General features: G+C 30.5%; 1 protein-coding gene across 5 annotated transcripts in view; it reads right to left on the bottom strand.

Moving 5' to 3' along the window:
* Positions 1 to 21,164, bottom strand: part of LOC143065258 (calcitonin gene-related peptide type 1 receptor-like) — a 61,491-nt gene that overhangs the window by 32,760 nt on the left and 7,567 nt on the right. The window contains exons 2-3 of one of the 5 annotated variants that reach the window (XM_076238710.1): positions 15,971 to 16,149; positions 2,562 to 2,894 (exon numbers count right to left, since the gene is read on the bottom strand). In XM_076238710.1, the coding sequence (XP_076094825.1) occupies positions 2,562 to 2,688 (127 nt within the window). In that variant the 5' untranslated portion in view covers positions 2,689 to 2,894; positions 15,971 to 16,149. Of the gene's footprint in view, positions 1 to 2,561; positions 2,895 to 11,952; positions 12,192 to 15,970; positions 16,163 to 21,164 lie in introns of those variants that run through there. The other 4 variants (XM_076238711.1, XM_076238713.1, XM_076238714.1 and 1 more) reach the window with 4 other exon arrangements.

Here is a 21,164-nt window from a genome sequence, read left to right on the forward strand (position 1 = left end):
GTCGTTTTTCCATGAACAAAATAAGCTCATTCTTTCCATCTATTAGTAAAGTAGAGAAGTAAAATGCTTTATATTGTCACACGAAGATATGAATTTAAAGTGTATGCAATCTCACAGTTGCCTTTGAGATACAAAGAGAAGTCTGTGTGAATACAGAAAAAAACATCATAATTTGATATAGTTTTGATATTGTACATAGTCTAATTTGTTTAGATAAATCAAACCTGAAAACAGACGTTTGAGAGACAATGTACTAATAGATTTATTATCTGTAATGTCAATCAAATATCTATATTGTTAAATATATATATACATATCAACTATGTATGACATCTTACGAATATTCAGTCTACAGAACAGCCACAGTTTTGAGTGAGTTATCAAATTCATAGTTTATATCGTATACATACATTAAGCATTTAAAATTCAAGATGAAACAATTTCTGCAAATTACTCTGTAATAAGGAGTGCGTATGATAGACTTCTTAATCCCATCGCTATTACGTATCTTCTACAGATATCAATCACATATGACATGTTTATCTGTGTAAAGATTAAAATCGAATGTATAAGAAAGTCACAGTGTCTTTGACATGTCCACATAAAAATTATTACTTGTCAGAAAACAGTAGGCAGTTTTCCAAAACTATAGTCAGAATGTATTTGACCTATCATTATAAATAATTACTTGTCTTTAAAAGCAATTCTTGCACATTCCAAAACAGTGGTTATATAGTTCATAATTCATTTCATCATATATTTAACAAACATTTCTACGAAATGAAAACTTTCAATTTTTCTCAGTATCAATAAACACTTCATTTATTGCCAAGCTTTGTCAATATTGACCTCGGATTTTCAAGACGATGCTGATGGCAGGAAAAAATAGCTTTTCAAATTTGAAAATGTCGTAAAATAGAGAACCTTTAAATTTTGTTGATAAAATTAAAAAGTAAAACAACAAAAATACCGAACTCCGAGGAAAATTCTTAACGGAAAGTCCCTAAGCAATTGACAAAATATAATGCTGATTTGAAATGGTTTGACCTTCAAGTGTGTTTTTGACCACGCTGTTGCGCATTGGGAGCATTGTGATCCTTTCTTGTTGTATCTATGCCGAAGTACGATAATGGTAATGATGAAACGCGCATGACTAGATTAACTAACATTTTCAATGCTTTTCATGTTGCAGTAGACGTAAATTTGTAAAAGCATGTCTGGGGGTCTTTTATTTAATATGGGGCTTATTAAGCCTTTATTAATACACTGTGTTACTAGGAAACACGGGGTCTGATATGTAGAGAAGGGAGTAGAAGGGATTGGAGATTTCGCAGTAATTCTTTAGAATTTTTTTGAAATCCACATATTTCAGGTTTAATCTTCTTCATCACAGTTTTTAGTTAGACAAACGTGTGATCACTCTTCGTTGTAGATTTTAAATCTGCTTCTAAATGCAAGTGCATCTATATAGTTTTAATCCTCACTATGTCAAGTAAGAATAAAAACAACTTGACCTCGGCAAGTTAACTATTTCATCAGTTAGTCATAAAGCAGTAGAAGTATGATGCTAGAAATTATTTTGCCATGCGATTTCAAAAATTGAAATGTTACTCACGACATTTAAGATTATGTTTATTTGACTTACAAAATAAATCGGTTGATATAAGATGGAAAGCTATACAGAAATATCCCTTTTTAAGTGATTTTGATGTCATGAGAAAATGAGAAAGACGAGCCAAATTCAGTTGGAGTGGAAGTGATATTGATACCATTTCGTTTATAGTATAGACCTTATATATTTTCCATGCATTTTCTAATACATTCAGGTCTGTCAATATAAATCAAGGTTTTATCAGAAATCATTTGACATTTTGCTGATTTGGTCTCCAATATTTTTTTGCAGAGCAAAACAATGACACAAGACACATAAACTAAAATTTATCATAGATATGTTACTGTAACTACAAAGTAAAATTCAAATGAAAGAGACACAGAATTACATCAATGTGTTCTTCTCCAAGTCGAATAAGTCGTTATTTATCAGGAGATAATTTGTAACCACAAAAAAAATCCCCCGAGGCCAAAAAATAAACCCTCCCATGCAAAACACCCTCATACAACATTATTGTTTGAAAGATTGACACTATTTTTATATTTTTTGTATGTAAAATATGTTTTGGGTAAGTGTACAAATGTCGTATTCTGTTGTTTGGAAAAGCCAATATATACAATTGATACAATAAATGTTATGGCAAATTACCGCAAATAATCAGTAAACAAAAGTAAAGAAAACTTAGCATCAAATAATCATAACCAAAAGTTAAGAAAACTTACCATCAAATAATCAGTAAACAAAAGTTAAGAAAAGTTACCATCAAATAATCAATAAACAAAAGTTAAGAAAACTTACCATCAAATAATCAGTAAACAAAAGTTTTGAAAACTTACTATCAAATAATCAGTAAACAAAAGTTAAGAAAACTTACCATAAAATAATCAGAAAACAAAAGTTAAGAAAACTTACCATTAAATAATCAGTAAACAAAGTTGAGAAAACTTACCATCTGACGGATATGATTTGTGTAGTACAGTTTCATTGCATTTCATAAAGTTTTGCCAAATTTCGTTCATCATCAGTTCTTGAAAAGACAATTGGTTAGTGTCACTAATAGTTCCATTGTGTGTCATATTGGAATATTGTTCTACTTTTTCAAACTAAATAATGCTCATTTTACATGTTATCGTAAAAGAAATTGCCATTCCAATTTTCGACATGGCATAGATATCATTGTTATGTGTTCGAAGAAATTTGTCGTCATATACGGTAGCCAATGAATCTTTGTAAAGAGATAATGATCCTCATTGTTTTGTGGAATCAATTCTGACTGTAAGTTCTGGAATATAAAAACAAATACACCGGTAAAGTGACATGTTAATCATGAATTTATCAAGAAAATTGTCAAGGGATATTATTGAATAATATTTATATGACATTAATTTTTTTTGTCGGTCATAATAAGAAATTAATGCATCAACAAAAATGAATAAAACATTTTGCCACCAAATGTTACTGCTAATGGTCTTTTACATCATCGTTATAAATATTGGAAACAATATTTTATTTGGATAATGAGTAATTTGAAAAGAGAAAAACACACATTACAAAAATGATATGAGGGCATGCCAATGCACTGACACCAAAGTACGATTGAAAGGAAAAATGAGCTACTACTAATACCTTTGATTGAAAAAAAGACAATATATACAAAATGATTTATTTTTTCAAACTATTTTCACATGTCATGATGTTAATAAAAATATCGAAAAACGCTCATCATTTAACTAGTATTTCTTCTCAAATAGTTATGCAATAGAACTAGTCTTTGACAATCAATAAAACAGTTTGTATACCAGTCCATACCGCACTTTGATCTCGAAACCACAGAATATATCCTTAATCCTGACGTCGATAAACAGTTTCAAGACAGTGCTGCATATTGTGACATCAGTCAACATTATTTTTTGAATTTCATTAGGCCACACCAATTTGATTCTTTGTTCGACGGACCCGCCCGCACCTATTTTTTTCAAAACAGAATTTTTTTATTTTTTTTATATTCCCGCTTCCCGCATCCGGAAATGTAATCATGTCCATTTCCCGCACCGTTTTTTTTTTTGTAAATATTATAAAAATATATCAACATTTGTTTTTAAAATCACAGTCTAACCTGCTATATAACGATTTTAAACATAAAAGCACCCCACCATACTGTGTAAATATATGTGAGAATATTTGTTTCAGCATGAAACCTATTTATCTATAGTGGGAGTGCTCCGAAATAAATTTATAAAGTTCAGCGGAAATACCTGTAAAGAACAAAAAAATTGGTTTCTTTCCCTCTTACTTATATTCCCTATAAAAAATGTTCGTTGTTAGAATAAAATACAAAAAACTTCTTAAGGATTTGCCTTCAACTGCAATTATATTGTATGCTGGCGAAACAAAACTATCCATAGCCGTTGCATGTTTATGCACCTGTCCTGATTGATTCAGGGGCCGCAGGCCACCTGTCGTTTAGCAGTTATCGTTTGTTGATTGGTATTTTCCCGTTTGGATATATAAATTAGATCGTTGGTTTTCCTGTTCGAATTGTGTGTGCTAATAATTTTGGGGTCCTTTATAGCTTGCTGTTTGGTCTGTATCAAAGCCCTGTGTAAAAGGCCGTACTTTGACATGTGTTTGTTATTATCAGGTTGAGAACAACCCTCCCTTAGACAAGGGGTCATTTTACTGATGTAGAAAAGAAAATAGAAATACCAAGGATTTGTATAGTTCTTCTATACAAAACCTTTGAAAACTTAGAATTTTGTACTCAAACAGAGAGTTACATCATATTTTAAACAACTTTTTCTGAAAGAGGGGTCCACTTACATGACTTATTTTGAATAATATTAAACTGTTAAAGTAAATGTGTTAATTTAACATAGTTAAAGTCCAGGAATATTACAAAATTCTTGAACATGTTTTGACCATTTAATACCAGATAGATATATAGTTCTTTGAGAAAATATGAGCCCTTTTGTACAAACAGATATATTATAACTTATATTGATCCCTCATAAAACATGTAAAAGGGATATTTATAACATTAAGGGGTTGCCCCTAAACTGATTATGACTTGGATGGAGAATTGTCTCATTGTCAGTCACACATACATAGACCAGATTTAATTATTTCTTGGTGAACAGGGAAAAAATACTTCAGAAATTAAAGAAATGTCAAATTACAAGTGATAAATCAAGTTTAAATATTGTCAAAGCCTACTATTTTATGTTTACAAAAAAAAATTATAATCGCTCGCCTTTACTTTTCAAGCTTCGCCTCAAAAATTTGCAAACTAAATATTTTTTTATTAAAATTTTCAAATCGCTCGCTCGCCCCAAATTTTGGAGTCCAAAAATCCGTAGAACAAGAAATTAAATTGGTGTGGCCTTATGGACCCCGGAATAAGATTTTTTTTTCTAATTTTCCCATCATCATTATTATTGAAGTGTGTATTACATGCCATCATTTGTATCAGAACTGGCTGGAAATAATTGTATTATTCTTTTATTTGTCTTTATTAATATTACTTTTACTGTTAAGTCTGTTTTTGAGATATCCTTTTTGACGTAACTCTGTGATTATGTATCCCATCATACTTTGAACGACAAAATTATTTTATGATGTGACTCTGTACCTATGTATCTTGTCATACTTTGAATGACAAAATTATTTTATCTATTAATAGTTCTTTTACTGTTAACCCACTTTTTTGTGATATACATTTTACGTGACTCTGTACTTATGTATCCCGTCATACTTTGAACCACACTATTATTTTATTTATTATTACTTTATACTGTTTAGTCAGTTTTTGTTATATCTATTTTGCGTGACTGTATTTATGCATCCCGTCATACTTTGAACTACAAAATTATTTCATGTCTACCTGTGCGAATTTCAAACGCGCAATTTTACACCAGTACTCAAAACCCTCCTTCCTTGATGGGTGCATTTTACATAGACAAATACAATCGTATAATATAATCAAAATGAGGATGTTAACTTGATGTACGCCATTTTGTGCTTCTTCGTTACATTTGTTGTTTTTATAGTGATTAAGATCATAACACAATGTTGACTGCTGTACCCCTATTTTTGACATTTTTAACTATTGTGTCTGTTTGTTTTCTTCACGCATCGGTGACAATATAATGGAATGTGATACGATTGTCATACAAGTGAGAGGTTTAGCTAGCTATAAAACCAGGTTCAATCCACCATTTTCTACATTTGAAAATGCCTGTACCAAGTCAGGAATATGACAGTTCTTGTCTATTCGTTTTTGATGCGTTTTGCTATTTGATTTTGCCATGTTATTATGAACTTTCCGAATTGATTTTCCTCTGAGTTCAGTATTTTTGTGATTTTACTTTTGATATTAAAAAATAAAAAAAAAAGATCGAGCGAATAAAAAGAAATTCTTAGTAATCTAATCGGAATTACAGACTTCAGTTTGTGTGCAGACCATTGCTAGTTAGTTCCTGATATTTATGTATATTTTTTTTTAATTTTGCTTGATGACTTCAAATTTGCGCATTCGATACAAAATTGTTACATGATCCATAATCATGTGGGTACCATGTCTATTTTGGGTTAGGTTATGGTTATCGCAAAACGATACGTTTAAGTCAATTATGTCATTTTTAATATGGTAGTTAAATAACTACAATATATATAAATTAGGAGTAAAAACACACTTAGAATCGTAAAATTAATGAACATTATTTATAAAAGAGAGACACTCTAAAGGAGGGGACGAAAGATACCAGTGGACAGTCAAATATCTCTTGTTAATAAAAAGAAGATATTAACGGTTGTCCCGTTCCAATCATTTTGATTACGACATAACAAATTTCATTTGAATAGACAACCGAGGAATCGAAATATAACGAAAGTTCGTGATCACGTATTTTTCTCAAAAATGTGAGTTGTATAGTTTTGTATTAAGATATATAGGCAATTTTCAGGGACAACTGCTAGTACAGCTATGTTCTCTGAGCAGGTAGTGTATACTGAACATTTGTCCATATACATCAACCATGACAAGATATCAGCTATCTTTTATAAGCAGAAAATAAAACAATTATTCATTCATGACCAAATTGAAATATGTTGAATGCAGCATTTAAAATCAAAACGGCTGATTCGTAAATATTTTTCATTGTGCTTACAGGATTACGGTCAACGAGTTGTCGCAGCATTTTACCTTGGTACAAGAAAAATCTTATATGAGCTCGTAGATAACTAAATACTGATGTCTCCTTCATATAAAACATTATCATGGCTTACAAAGTAAAAATGTTTACTATACCTGATACAAACAAAAAAACAATCTTTTAGAATGACTTTAGTGAATAAAGGTTTAAATGCATGCCATTTAATGATTACAAAAACGTTGTCTAAAAGTTTTAAATTACAAATCATGTGAGATATGATGTAATAGATTGGTCGATTATAACTAACAACATTGTTGATCATGTCTCACGAAAATAATCTGCATAGAAAATATGAAACTTCCGGTGAAGAAGGATATATGAAAATATAAAACTGGCAAAGACAAGCGAATCATCTTTGCAGAAAAGTGCATTGCACTAAGTATCAAAGAGCGGCTTGACGAGGAACAACACATACAGTCATTTGTAATTGTCCTTCAACATTTTCAAAAATAAAAATAAAAAAATCTGGTATTTCATCTCAAAACAAACCAGAATTTGACATAATAATTCCAATTGACGCTAAAAATGCAATTCACGTATTACTAAATGATAAAGTATAACAGAATTAAGAAACAATTATTACACGACAAATTGACAGCAGCCAAATCAATTAGAGCAAATCAAAAATCAAATGAGTAGTTAAAGTCAATAATTTCTTATATTGTTTCCTAAGTGTTGGAAAAAAATGACCCCTTTAAAAGAAGTAAAGTAGATTTTGTTATTAAATCACAACATCTTGTATTTGGATATAAAATATCACTTTTTGAACTATTCAATAACGATACCTAGTGTTTCAATCTATGAGCCATATTAGTTATCCGAGCAGCGAACCGAAATTTAATAAGAGAGAAGACACAGATAGATGTAAATCTACATGTCCAATGTATTTAACAACCGATTTTTTTTAATAATAATTTGTCTTCATATAGCCCAATTATACATCTTTATAAGGTACCAAGTCAGAAATGTGACAGTTGTTATCCATTTGTTTGATGTGTTTGAGCTTCTGATTTTGCAATTTGATTAGAGACTTTCCGTTTTGAATTTTCGTCGGAGTTCGGTATTTTTGTGATTTTACTTTTTAGTAATTTGAATCAGCAGTTTATTTCCCTGTGTAATCAAAGGAGTGTAACAGGCTACATCAAAAGAATTTTGGACTCTTGGTGAGATTTGTAAAATGTAAGATTTGATGAATGCATATCATTTACTTGTTAAAAAAAATGTTCAAACCTGTTCCTTATTGTCATTGTTTGTATACAAAAAAAGTAAAATTCAAGTTATAGAGAAATCCTTATCTGTATATCAGTCATTTTCATAATTAAAAGGTAAGCGATTAACATAATTACCTAACAATGAATTATTCAATGAAACAACTTTGTCTTAAAGTCATAAGAAACCTCGAATTAAAAAAAAATAATGCATATGTTTTTTTATAACTCAATGGATAGATTACATTATAAAACTTATGTACAAATACTTTTTCTGAAGAAAATTCTTTAATTTATTCATATTTAGAAGAAGTTTACTTTATCAGGAAGCAATTCCCCGACATATTTTCCGTATGCAAAGTGACCTCAGTGTGACCCATCTCGTAAAAATCCGGTGATCGCAATACGCATGGATGTCCTTAAAATAAACTATTATCTGAATTTACATGTTAAACACGTGCTCAATTTCCATGTTTTTTTTTTCTTTTTTTGTGTTGATTGTTGACAAACAGTTGACAATCGTTAAACTTCGGCTTCAAAACACGAACTTTAATTACCTGTCATATTTTCATAACAACACTGACCGATTGAAAAAAAAATTTACAATTATACGAAATTTATGCGAAAAAAATAAAAAAATTCTTGAACAGAAGACTAAGTTTATGATGTTTGTATGCATTGGTTCAAGAATTGGAAGAAAATTATTTTTCACCGGTCACTCGTTTCTTATGACTTAAATATTGGACCAAAAAGTCAAAGAAATAATAATCGCTTCTCTTCTTTCTCCGTTTAAGTATTGACTGGGGTATATAAAAAAAGTTTAAGGTTCTTATTACGACAGTCGCAACTCGTGCAACTAACCCTGCATGTCGGGGAGAGGGGGGTGCAAATTTCGTTCTCATGAAATAGACTGTCACTTGAAAAGAACGATCGTCAAAAGTAATATTTATAGTGTCGATCAAGATCTCAGTCATATGCAGGATGTCAACAAGAAGAAAAAGAATTTGGATTGCGTTTTTTAACAATTTTTTTATACAAGAAATTTGAATCTGTGTTGGACATTCATCTTAAAAACAAATATTGCACAAGCAATGGAAAGCAGAGAATCAAGTTGAACTAACTCCAGGGTGGACATAATTTTATAAGTTGATTTGATAACACACCTACAGCAAACTAAAAAAAAAACAATGTGTAATCGGTGAAATCGCTAGTACGTAATGCTGTTAATATAAGTGCCTTATTGTAAATTTGTTATCATACTTATATTTTGTTTTTAGAATTTGTCAATGTTATCTTAATTAATGTTATTAAATTAAAAATTGATACTGACAACCTCAATAACTGTAAGTTAAATACTTTTAATGTTAAGCGTTTTTTACATCCTATAAAAACTGCGTAAGGCTATACTTAAATGCTATTAAAAATCTAAAAATATTATCACAAATCATGATGTCCTGAATACAAGATAATTCATATATATTCATGCTCAAGCTATGTAATACTTGTGTTTCCAAAAACTGTATTGCTTAATATAAAAGTGTTGAAACCCAGACCTTACAAGTAAACAATGCATGCTTTCATCGCAACTTAATCAACTGAATTGTTTCGACTTTTGAGTTTGAATATCCGAGGAAAATCCCTTTGGTATCTTTTGCCTCTCTTTAGCACATGTTATTTACTTTTAGTACGTAAGTTTATCACACATTTACTTACCATACGCTCCAGTATAAGTGTTACTATGCAGAATGGTAAATTGTTATTATCCAGTAGGAGGGAATTATACAGTACTATAGGTTGACACATATTGCTTTCAAATTTCGTCTAGTTCTTTGTTTCTTAAGTCAAGATAAAAGGTATGCTGAATTTTAAATTGTAATCTTATATTCAATCTTAAGGTAGACTTTATTATTTTAATGCGAAAACAATATTTTGTATGGTAGTGGTATATTAAAATTATGTAATAGAATTACCAGAATAATGATTTCAAAACTATCCAATTATATATGAAATGAAATGCAGTTTTATATATTGGTTATATGTAAATATTCCTTAGTAATTTGAATATTTTACAGTATATCATATTAAGCATAATTGACTTAATTTGATTTTAAATCCATCAGTTTTGCGCATATTTTGAATCATATAACACACAAAACAAATTAAAGACATTTTGCTAAGATTGTGCTGAATATATCTGAAATTATTCCGATAATTGATATTGTTCTAAAATTTAGAAATCATTATTAACTATATACACACTGAATTCTTCTGTTTTAATTTGATATTTCATTTCTGCGACTATATGTGACCATGATGATACCATGCAGTTTTTTGTGGTAATTAAAGCAATTGATTGATTGATTGATTGATTGATTGATTGATTCTATCTTGTCTTACAACGGGTAGTACTTCCTGAATTTTAAGGACGAGGAGAAATTAACTGTTAATAAAAAAAAATGAAAGAGCCATCACAGTGGTTTGAAAGGGATGAAGGACAGGAAACTCCCACTAGACAAAGAGACTACTATAATTTAAGCTCTATCCGTGGAATTTTAAATATTATGACAAAATAGTCTTGAGGTCAGATCTTTGATCTTCTCATTACAACTTATCAAAACTTCAAAATTTGTATAGCTTGAAATTTTAAAATGTCACAGTGGTTCCTGATCTTTAGTATCCCATGTAGTGATTTGGGTTTGTCACTTCGTCGTTTCAGTTTGTCAGTTGTTTCCTCGTTACTAACTTAGTTAAATTTAAACCAGATGAATTAATGTTTTTGCAGGTCGGGTTGCTCTCTAATTGACAACGTTTATCTATCTTTTTGTGTCTATCCTTCAAAAATGATTTAAATACGATTTTTGAAAGGCTCAGATTAAGCGCAGCTTGTGGACTTAAAGCGACCAATTTGTTCTTTTATGCATTTGACGATGTATTTTTTTTTAATTTGGCAGTAAATGGTGTTATTTAAGCTATATAATTAAAATTATCAGTAGGTATCTAATATCTTGAAGCCCGATTTAGTCATATAGCTTAATCAAATGGCAAAATCAAAAGCCCAAAGACATCAAACGAATGGATAAATAAAGGCAATAGTAGTATAGCGCTGTTCAAAACTCATAAATCTATGGACAAAAAACAAAATCAGGGTAACAAACTAAAACTGAGGGAAACGCATTAAATATAAGAGGAGAACAACGACACAACATTAAAATGTAACACAAACACACAGAAACGGACTAAGCATTAGACAAAATCCTATGAGAATAAGAACTTTCATATTCCTGACTTGATACAGGCATTACATTTTGTAGAAAACGGTTGATTAAACCTGCTTTATAGCTAGCTTAACTTCTCACTTCTGACTCTCCCACAAAACCACGTTCAACCGATTATTTTTTTTAACTGTCCTGTACCAAGTCAGGCAAATGGCCATGTTATATTATGGTTCGTGTCTGTGTGTGTTATATTTTAATGTTGTTTTTCTGTTGTGTCGTAGTTCTTCTCTTATAATTGATGTGTTTCCCTCAGTTTTAGTTTGTAACCCAGATTTTTTTTATTTCTCAATCGATTTATGAATTTCGAACAGCGGTATACTACTGTTGTATTTATGTATGACAGTCGTATCAAATTCTATTATATTGATGTGAATAAAACAAAGTTATAATAGGTTAAAATGTCAAAAATAGGGGTACATCAGTCAACATAGTGTTATAATCTTATTCACTATAAAAACAAACAAGTATGTAACAAAAAGCACAAGACAAAACACATTAGCAAAAAAAAAATACACCAACTGTGAAATAAAGTTGTCAGATAAAGTCATGATTTACAATTCATTGTTATTACGAGCCGAAATGTCTAAAATGAAAAAAAGAGCATTTGCATAACAGTAAACATCTAGAAAAAAATAGTTCATACATACATTAAATTTCTCTAGTTGAAATAATTCATTGTAATTCATCGTGTTTTTATTATTTTCATCCAATCAAATTATATGGCCATTATAAAAACTTATAAGTAAAACATACAAAATACCAATATAACACTATTAACGTTTCCTTCTCCTCGTCAGTTTGAAGTAATAATAAGGCGATGAGGTATGATTGTCAAAGAGACAACTGACGATGAGGTATGATTGTCAAACAGACAACTATCAACAAGGATGTAAATAAGGATAGTTTAATCAACATAATTAAAGTTTTATCTGACGCAGATTTAGTATTCATCAGAGCTTGAAATAAGAACAATTACTAGTGGTTATCAAGATTGGTCCAATTTACACAGTTTATGATGTATAATAATAACATAATTCAATAACAACAGTTTGAACAAATACGGTAAATCACTCGTAACATGGGGGGGAAATCAAATATCGTGAGATGTTGACGGGTTTAGACTAATTGATATGTTTTTGATTTTGCATTTCTACTGTTTTGATTCGAGTGTCACTGATTAGCCTTAACATACTTTTATATGTTAAAGGAACGCGCGTCTGGCAAACTATATCATAAGTCAGGAATCGTTGATGAGGGCTTTTTTCAATTAAATAACAGATAAGGAAATCATTATCGGTAATAATTATATTTGATTAAAACTTTATTGTTCTTCGTGGCATTAACGGCTGATGTATACATGGTATATGCGAATGGGAAAAAACTAGACTCCGTATAACTAAAAAAAAAATGTAACTAATCATTTTCGTAATAATGTTTTATTCCAGTTTTTTTAACTGTTGCATTTTCAAAAAAATATGGCGTTTAAAGTTTTATAATAATAAATGCATGTGGTATGATTGCAAAGACATAGAAATTTACAACTAAAGGTCGCTGTATGACCTTATAATATTCAAAGCTTTGTAAACAGTTAATTTATAATTATGACTATATCAATGATAGTTCATGTCAACACAGAAGTGCTGACTACTAGGCTGGTGATACCCTCGGGGAATAAAAACTCCACCAGCAGTACATGGCATCGACCAGTGGTTGTAAATAAACTTAAACCGCATAGTCAACTAGAAAAGGTACCCGCAATGACAAATGTCAAATATTTCAAACAAGAAAACTAACGGCCTTATTTATGAACAAAACAATGAACAAAAAACAAATATGGAATACCGCAACAAATGAATAACACTGAATTACAGGCTCCTGACTTGGGACAATAGGCATATATAGAATGTTACAGTGTTAAACATGAAATCTGACAGTATTCGCAGTAACTGACTGCTAGTTCAAAGCCAATAACAACTAGATCATATATCGAAGACTGTAACTTACACCTGGATAATAATTAAAGAACGAAAGGTCCATATGTCTATATCTCCAATTTCAAAACATCCACGACTCTTTACTACGCTGCTTACAACATTAAACCGTTTTAAAATGGTAAAAATGGTATAACTAAAACTTCAATCTAAAAGTGTTTCTAATTTGTTTAGCCATTAACTAACTAATTTGGTTCTGGATGTCAGTTAAACAATTTTGTCAAATTACATCAAAATTGTTTTAACCGACACTGTCTAGTGGAAAATAAATTCTCAGGTTTATTGGTTTTCATTAAATTGTCAAATTAAACTATCTTCATCGCTTTCGTCGATTAATGGGTCTGACTCTTGATAGTGATGACGTGAACGCAGATAAAGGTATAAGACTATCACAGGGGTTGGGGTTACAGAGGAAAATTTAGCATCCTTTTAGGTCACACAAGTCTTCCCCTCTTTCCTACTCGGTGTTGCTTTTGGTTCTGTTGAATGTTGTACCAAAAGACCAAGAAATTAACGTCTCAAACTTTCATAAGACGTAAGGCATACTTTAAACTATTTTTTACATTTAAAAGCATGCAAATCATATGTTTTTTTTGGAGACTTTTCGATTTTTTATGCTATTTTGAATACTTTTAAAACTCGTTGAACTACATTTTAATATCTAATTTTTTTTTATAGAATTTTCGCCTCCTGTGATAGAGTCGATTAGAAATGAATGAAACAAGTCTATAAACATATAGAATGTACGTAAAGAGCAACGAAAAATATGCAGTTTTCACTTAAAATTGTGATTTTCATATGAAACAAATTATATTAAGAAATTCAGGGATTTGTTTCCTTATATTGTATTAGTTGGGTGAAACAGAAAGAGGTTGAATAAGATGTATAGATCACTTTCGGTTATGAAAAAACTGATTGTTTTGGTAATAGGTTTATACATTAAAAGTTGAAACAAAACTTGTTATTAAAAAATTTGGAAACAAGGTGGTTGGTGTATATCAATGTCAAATTGGATCGGAGGAAAATATATATCAAAGTATCAATCCAAAAAGTTAATTTTATAAAGTAAAACTAGATTTCAGTATTTAAGATGTAAAACCCGTCTTCTCAAAGCCAATAAAGGAAAATTATATATAGATTAAAATTAGTACATGTAAGGATAGATTGAGAAGGCGAAATAAACAAATTGACATTTTAAATGAAATGCTACTATGTGGTATGGGCTTTGCTCATTGTCGAAGGCCGTACGGTGACCTATAGTTGTTAATTTGTGTCATTTTGGTCTCTTTTGGAGAGTTGTCTCATTTGCAATCATACCACATCTTCTTTTTTATATATGATGTTTTAGTAGATTAGAAATATACAAAGCCAGTAGGTTTCAATATTTGGACAAGATATTCAGAATTATAATACACACCACATATGGCATTTGTAAAAAGTGAATTAAAAAAATCCGAACGCAAAGAAAAATTCAAATCGTTCTTTATCAAATGGAAAAAGCAAATGCTCAAACACATCAAACGAATGGAAAACAACTGTCATTTTCCACACTTGATGCAGGCATTTCCTTATGCAGAAAATGGTGGACTAAACATGGTTTTGTAGCTAGCTAAACCTCTCACTTGTGTGACAGTGAATTCGAATTGCAAAACTATTTAATATTTAAAATTCGAAAGAAAACAAGTGAAAAATTCTATGGTGAAAACTGAAACAATGTTTTATTCTTAAAAGCAGTTACTAGGAAAATAGAAAATTTCTAAAACTATAGAAAATACTATTTTAAGAAAACAAAAGAGGAATACTGTTAACATTTTTTAAGTACATGTTCATTTTAAACATATTTTTGAGAGAAAACAAAATTAATGATATAAACAAGATATCAGTAAAACATATTATTTGGATACAAAATATCCGATCTACGAAATTTTTGTTTTAAATATTTTATGACTTGAATGAATCTTGTATTCTCGTAAATTAAATATAAAGTTAGATTTCATAGATGTGTATGATTTATTTATAAAAGAATTACGACAGGTTATGAATGAAACAAAGACAAATAAGTGGTCAGAGTTTAGGATTTTTTAAAGTTGTATTTTCCTGCAGAAATGAGCTTGGACAGTGAAGGCAATTTGAATAATAAAGATTATCTATTCATTGTTAAACACAGATTTTGTATTGCTACATATATGTCTCTATATACGAAGTTGCTGATTTCTACTGCCTACTGGAAAGAAAAAAACAGCGACCCCTGAATACGTTTATTTTAAAACGGAAAAGTTTACAAGAAACACAATTTAAAATGCATATTTTTCGCCTTTTTACCTAAATTTTATACATCTTAGACCTATTTTTAATATGTTAACAGACTGATTCTCTGGAAATATAAATGTTATATATATCTCGTATTCTCAAAATTCAGATGCAGTTCAACGATTGCTCAATACATACAAATAAAATCATAATCATAAATCGCTCAACTACGTAAACTTGGACTGAACTAACACGGCTAACCTCGACACTATCCGGACTAAAAGATACATGCAAGGTTATCGTATTCCAATCATATTCCCTAATGCCTATACTGTTGGGATCAACCATATACAAGACGGAACTATAGTTCCTATAATGCCTGCAATATGTAAGTTTGTTGTGAAAAGAAGAGAAAAACACTTACCAGCTGATATTTGCTCCTTTGGTGAAGTAATGTTGATATTAAGCCATAGAAAATGTAATTATCTGGTGATTAATAAGTATCCTGTTTAAACTTTATTAAAACCAATCCTCTTTAGACATCTGACTTCCTCTAAACTTCTATGTTCTATTAAAATCACTGTATTACCATATCCCATCAACCTAAAAATAGATCAAATTTTGATTTTTAAAACTTTTTCAAAACATTCAACTTGTAAGTTCTTATTTTTGCATTCAGTCATGTGTAAGAGTTTAGAGACCTGCGGATAATTTCCTTATTAAAAATTAATGTGTCATGATATTTAAGCCGTATATTAGTTATGTTTCAATTTAGAAATGGTTAAATTATGTTTGTAAAATAATCTACCTATAGTATCGTGTTTATATGTTTGTCTCTGTAATGTCGAGGAGAGGATGGGGAATACATGCACAATCAAGGATATTGTCAAATGTATAATTGTCTCAATACGTCTCATTTACGTCCATCTATCACAGGGAGATAATATATCTGTTTTTACTGGGTTAATGCTCTAAATTTAGATTACATTTAAAGTACAGCTATTATAGAATAATCATAGAATGAAATTCAAAACAGTGTAGCTGTGTTTTGAATTTCATTCTAATAACATTTGTACATAACTTATTTTCAAATTTTGTAGATATAATAACATTTGTACGTTATTTATTTTCAAATTTTGTCTATTTAAGAAATATTTACAGACAGAGTGCATTCCCCATTTTAGAAACTATTGGTTTTTTTTCAATTACCATTGGGTACCTGGTTGTAGTCATGATTACTTTAATCATCATTGAGCAAAACATATGTTTTCCAATTCGAATAGACGAAGACTTTGGTTTTAAGGAATGATTTGCAGACAATAGGTCGCGATTCCAACGAATCCTTACTTATTAAACTAAGTTGCAGACAAAACTGCTGGAAGTTTATAATACCATCCGCTGACCAGCATCTTAGTAATTGTAGTACTTGTCTATTAAGTAGCCACTTGAGTTGGTTTCCCGACAACAAAATATATGAATCGTTCTGTCTGTTCAATCTACAATATAACACCCTCTGTCGAGGGCAAAAGGGGGGGGGGGGGCATCCCACAGACTCCAACATAATATACCGTTTTTTACCTAGTATGTCTGTTTGTTTTGCGCACACATCGTTGTCAGTATGATTGAATTTTATGCAACTGTCATACAAGTAACAGGTTTAGCTAGCTTTAAAACCAGATTTAATCCCCCAGTTTGTACATAAGAAAATGCCTGTACCAAGTCAGGAATATGACAGTTGTTATCCATTCGTCTGATGTGTTTGTGTTTTAGATTTTGCCATTTGCTTAGGGACTTTCCGTTTATAATTTTCCTCGGAGCTTTTTTGGGGTTATATCTTTTGAGAGGTTAAGATGAAAAGTTGAATAGAATGTGTACCCAAAAATAATAAAACATAATGATTCAGCCTTGTTTCAATTATATGTTTCGGAGTATAGGGTTGCGTCCAAACAAGAATATAAAGTTTTAGGGTCCAACAGGTGTGGAACTTTCTCGCTGCGTTGAGGACCCATTGGCGGACACAGCTAGACTTATTTCTGCATTTTGGTTGAGCTGTTGTCTTTTTAATGCATTCTTCGTTTCTAAATAGCATTCCATATTCTATTGAATCAGTGAAGCCATTTATGAGCATTGATAGTGATTCAACGTAATTCATAGTATTGCGCCCCACTGACTCAAGATAAGATGAAATAATCTTTATTTCAGACTCAAAAGCACAGGCACTCGTTTCAGAAAAAATATTCCTATATACTTTTATATAACACATATACGAGTGTTATATAAAGGTATATAGGAATATTTTTTTCTGAGACGAGTGCCTGAAAAGGTTAATTTATATGTACACGAAACAAGATGTTCTGTTAAAATAGGATATAATGATAAAGTATTTACAGTACTAATTAAAGTTAAATTTTTACATAAAAATCATTGTACCATACACTTAACAATGTTGATGAATACAATAAATCACTTCTGAGAATTGTATTAACCAAATAAGTTTCATAAATTTACAAGCGATTTAACAACTAAACATAGACGATCGCATAACTTCCTTGGGGAATATAACTTTATTTAAGAAAAACATAGTATTTGCACTACGTATACGTATATAGAGATCCCAATATTATTTCAAAGGCATTATTATAAATTACTCGCTTTTTATTTGAACCAAAGAGGGATGGAATAATTTTACATTTATGCTAGTTGGGAGTGAGGAAATAGCGAACAACTTTTATTATTTGTAATTCAATAAACTGTTTCAATACTATTGTTTCCACAACCATGTGTAGATCAGATTTCCATTAGAATTTATTGATAGATGTGTATATGTATAAAAATCGTTGAAAATCGTTGTAGTGTACGATTTAGACTCTCAACTAGTTTGCTTCATCTCTGATTTTGTTGTGTACCTGGGGCCAGAGCTGTCTTAGGACTAAAACATGTCTTAGGATGGTCTTATGACATATCTTAGTCCTAAGTAGGTTTCTCAAAGTGGTCCTTAATTAAGACATCTCTTAAAATTGGTCACAAAAGTTAGGACTACACGAGGGGTGTTTTATGGTGGTCTTAGGATAGTCATACGTTTATTTATATTTATATATTACACTGGTCTCTTTTTTCATATTATTTTTTGCAAATTATCTAATTATCAACCCGCTTAGTAAATTATAGGAAAGACTTACTACATTTACATTATTTTTTTCCATGAATCCATGTTAATATTTGAAAAGAAAAAGAACTTGCGATAGGTTTAGGACATCTTTGCTAAAATCATCTTAAGACGGGTTCGAGTCGAGGTATGCGATATGTCCTAAGATAGTCATAAGAGGATCATTATACAGATCCTAAGATCTTTTGACCGGTCTTAAAATAGCTTCGTGAAACTGGCCCCAGAACTCCTTGTTCATAATATATCAATCACTTACATCGTGACAAACATACGCAAAAAGAAAACATGGAGCGCCTACAAATTTACGGAAAATTTCTAGTTCATCAATTAAATAATAGTGTACTACCTTATTGTATTTTATACACTCAATATTTTCAATTTAAAAAGAACGAAAAAAAGCTATATATTTTTTTTTTTTATGGAAATGTATAAAAGTGTATATTCTATGAGTTTAGTGTCACCAAAGATCCTAGAGTTTCTGTAGTCTTATTTACTATGATTAGCATGAGACAGAAGATACCTATCTACACGGAATAATAAAAACAAAATCAACCCAAAATACAGTGGCAAAAAATCAAAAACTTCATAGTAAATTAGAGTAACCAACATGAACACATGCAAAAAATACCGAAAGGGTAAACAGATCCTGGGGCTTGGTTTTCGAAAGTATCTTATGACTGACATGTCTTATGATGGTCTTAGGACATGTCATAGTCGTAAGATATGTTTTCGAAAGTGTCACAAGTTACGATTTGTCATAACTTTTGTCGTAAACTTAAGACCATTCGCGACATGACTTATGATGGTCTTATGATTGTCAACTAAAATTTTAATTACTTTTCATGTATAATTTCATGTCAATTGCAATAAAATTTTTGATTATTATTTTTTAATTAGAAGTTTGACGGTATAGATGGGATCCTTAACGCGTTTTTTCTTCAATTTTCTGTAAAGAATTTTCTCGGGTGTCATTCGGTTTAATAGTTTTGAAAGACATAAACAAAATCCAATTTGATCCGCGTTTTGAAAATACAACCGATTTTTCAAAGTTGTTGATGTGAAATTTCAATTAATTACATTCACGATCCGGTACCTGATCTTTCTCGCAATTCTAGACCACCGTTAAACATTCTTTCACGATCATTTCTCTCGATAAACCGAATGACACCCGTGATTTTGTGAATCGAAAATTTGTGATCATGATGTTTCACTTTTTTCTTCTTCTATAAATTGAGGTTTTGTTTTTGTCCCTTGGTGGTTTTTTTTGTCATTTTTTTTTTATTAACGTGACAATAATGCTAACATTTTTTTTTAAGTTGTACTATATGGAGATATCCGTCATGTTTATTTTGTAATACATCATATTCATGTTACATAATTGCACGGAAGATAGAGGAAGCAAATTAATTTCCTGCTGTGCATATTATATCTCAATTCATTTTGTCCATGAATATAGTGTACATGTACTATTAGCTACCTTGCCCTGTCGTGTAACCAGTCTGTATTACCTATTTCTATCGGCATAATAGAATCAACATTTAATTCCTAAAAATGTAAAATATAATGCTAGACTGGGTGATTTCCATCACACCAAATATGAAGATATATATAAGTTGTAATCCGGGAAGTCACTCTCCTACAATACTTTCCTGTTGAGACGTTTTATCCTCACTTAACGGCACCATAGGTATTATCTTATTCACGATTTACATTAGTCAACATACAATGTAACTACCCCGTTCAATTTGTGGTTGAGTAACATCCCATATGTTGAACCAAAATGGTTTTTGAACTGACACAGCATTTTTTTTTTAAAGAACTATTACCTGTTATGCTTCACGACTATAAATCCGCAAGTATAATTTGTCGCATGTTCTGAATTATTCTAGAACATATAATATTATCGAAAAATAGATGATGAAATCAGTAAAAAAAAAATAGATGCAAACGAATGCAGTTATATCCAAAGGGAGAATGATGATGAACAGCTGTTTCACGTCTGGTGGCAAATTTAATTCAAGTATGTTAATGTGAAAAAGTCTGAACCCGCCTTTTGACCGACAGGCAGAGACAGATTTTTTTATCCTTTTGAAAATCTTATTCTTAAAGGGTATCATTTTAACACCGCTGTAAGATGTCTGAATACAGTTTTATCAGTACTTTTGGATTTTGTTTTTGGTAAATTAAAACATAACTTAATATGCATTGTTATACAGTTATGAAAATTTATATTGCCTACATCCCGTCGATATTAATGACCTATTTTGGCATTGCGCAAATGCGTGTTTAAAGTCTTTTCTCCTATCGTTCGTGACGTTTTTACCCTAAATCCTTTAGAAGTGTACTGGTTTTAGTCAGGTCGAACATGATTTACTAATATGCATTAGTTCTTATGGGCTTCAAACTAGATTTCTGTATCTGAAAGGACTCTTATATCAGTACTTTGTTTCTT

Source organism: Mytilus galloprovincialis, chromosome 2 (assembly GCF_965363235.1).
Source record: "Mytilus galloprovincialis chromosome 2, xbMytGall1.hap1.1, whole genome shotgun sequence".
NCBI lineage: Eukaryota > Metazoa > Mollusca > Bivalvia > Mytilida > Mytilidae > Mytilus > Mytilus galloprovincialis.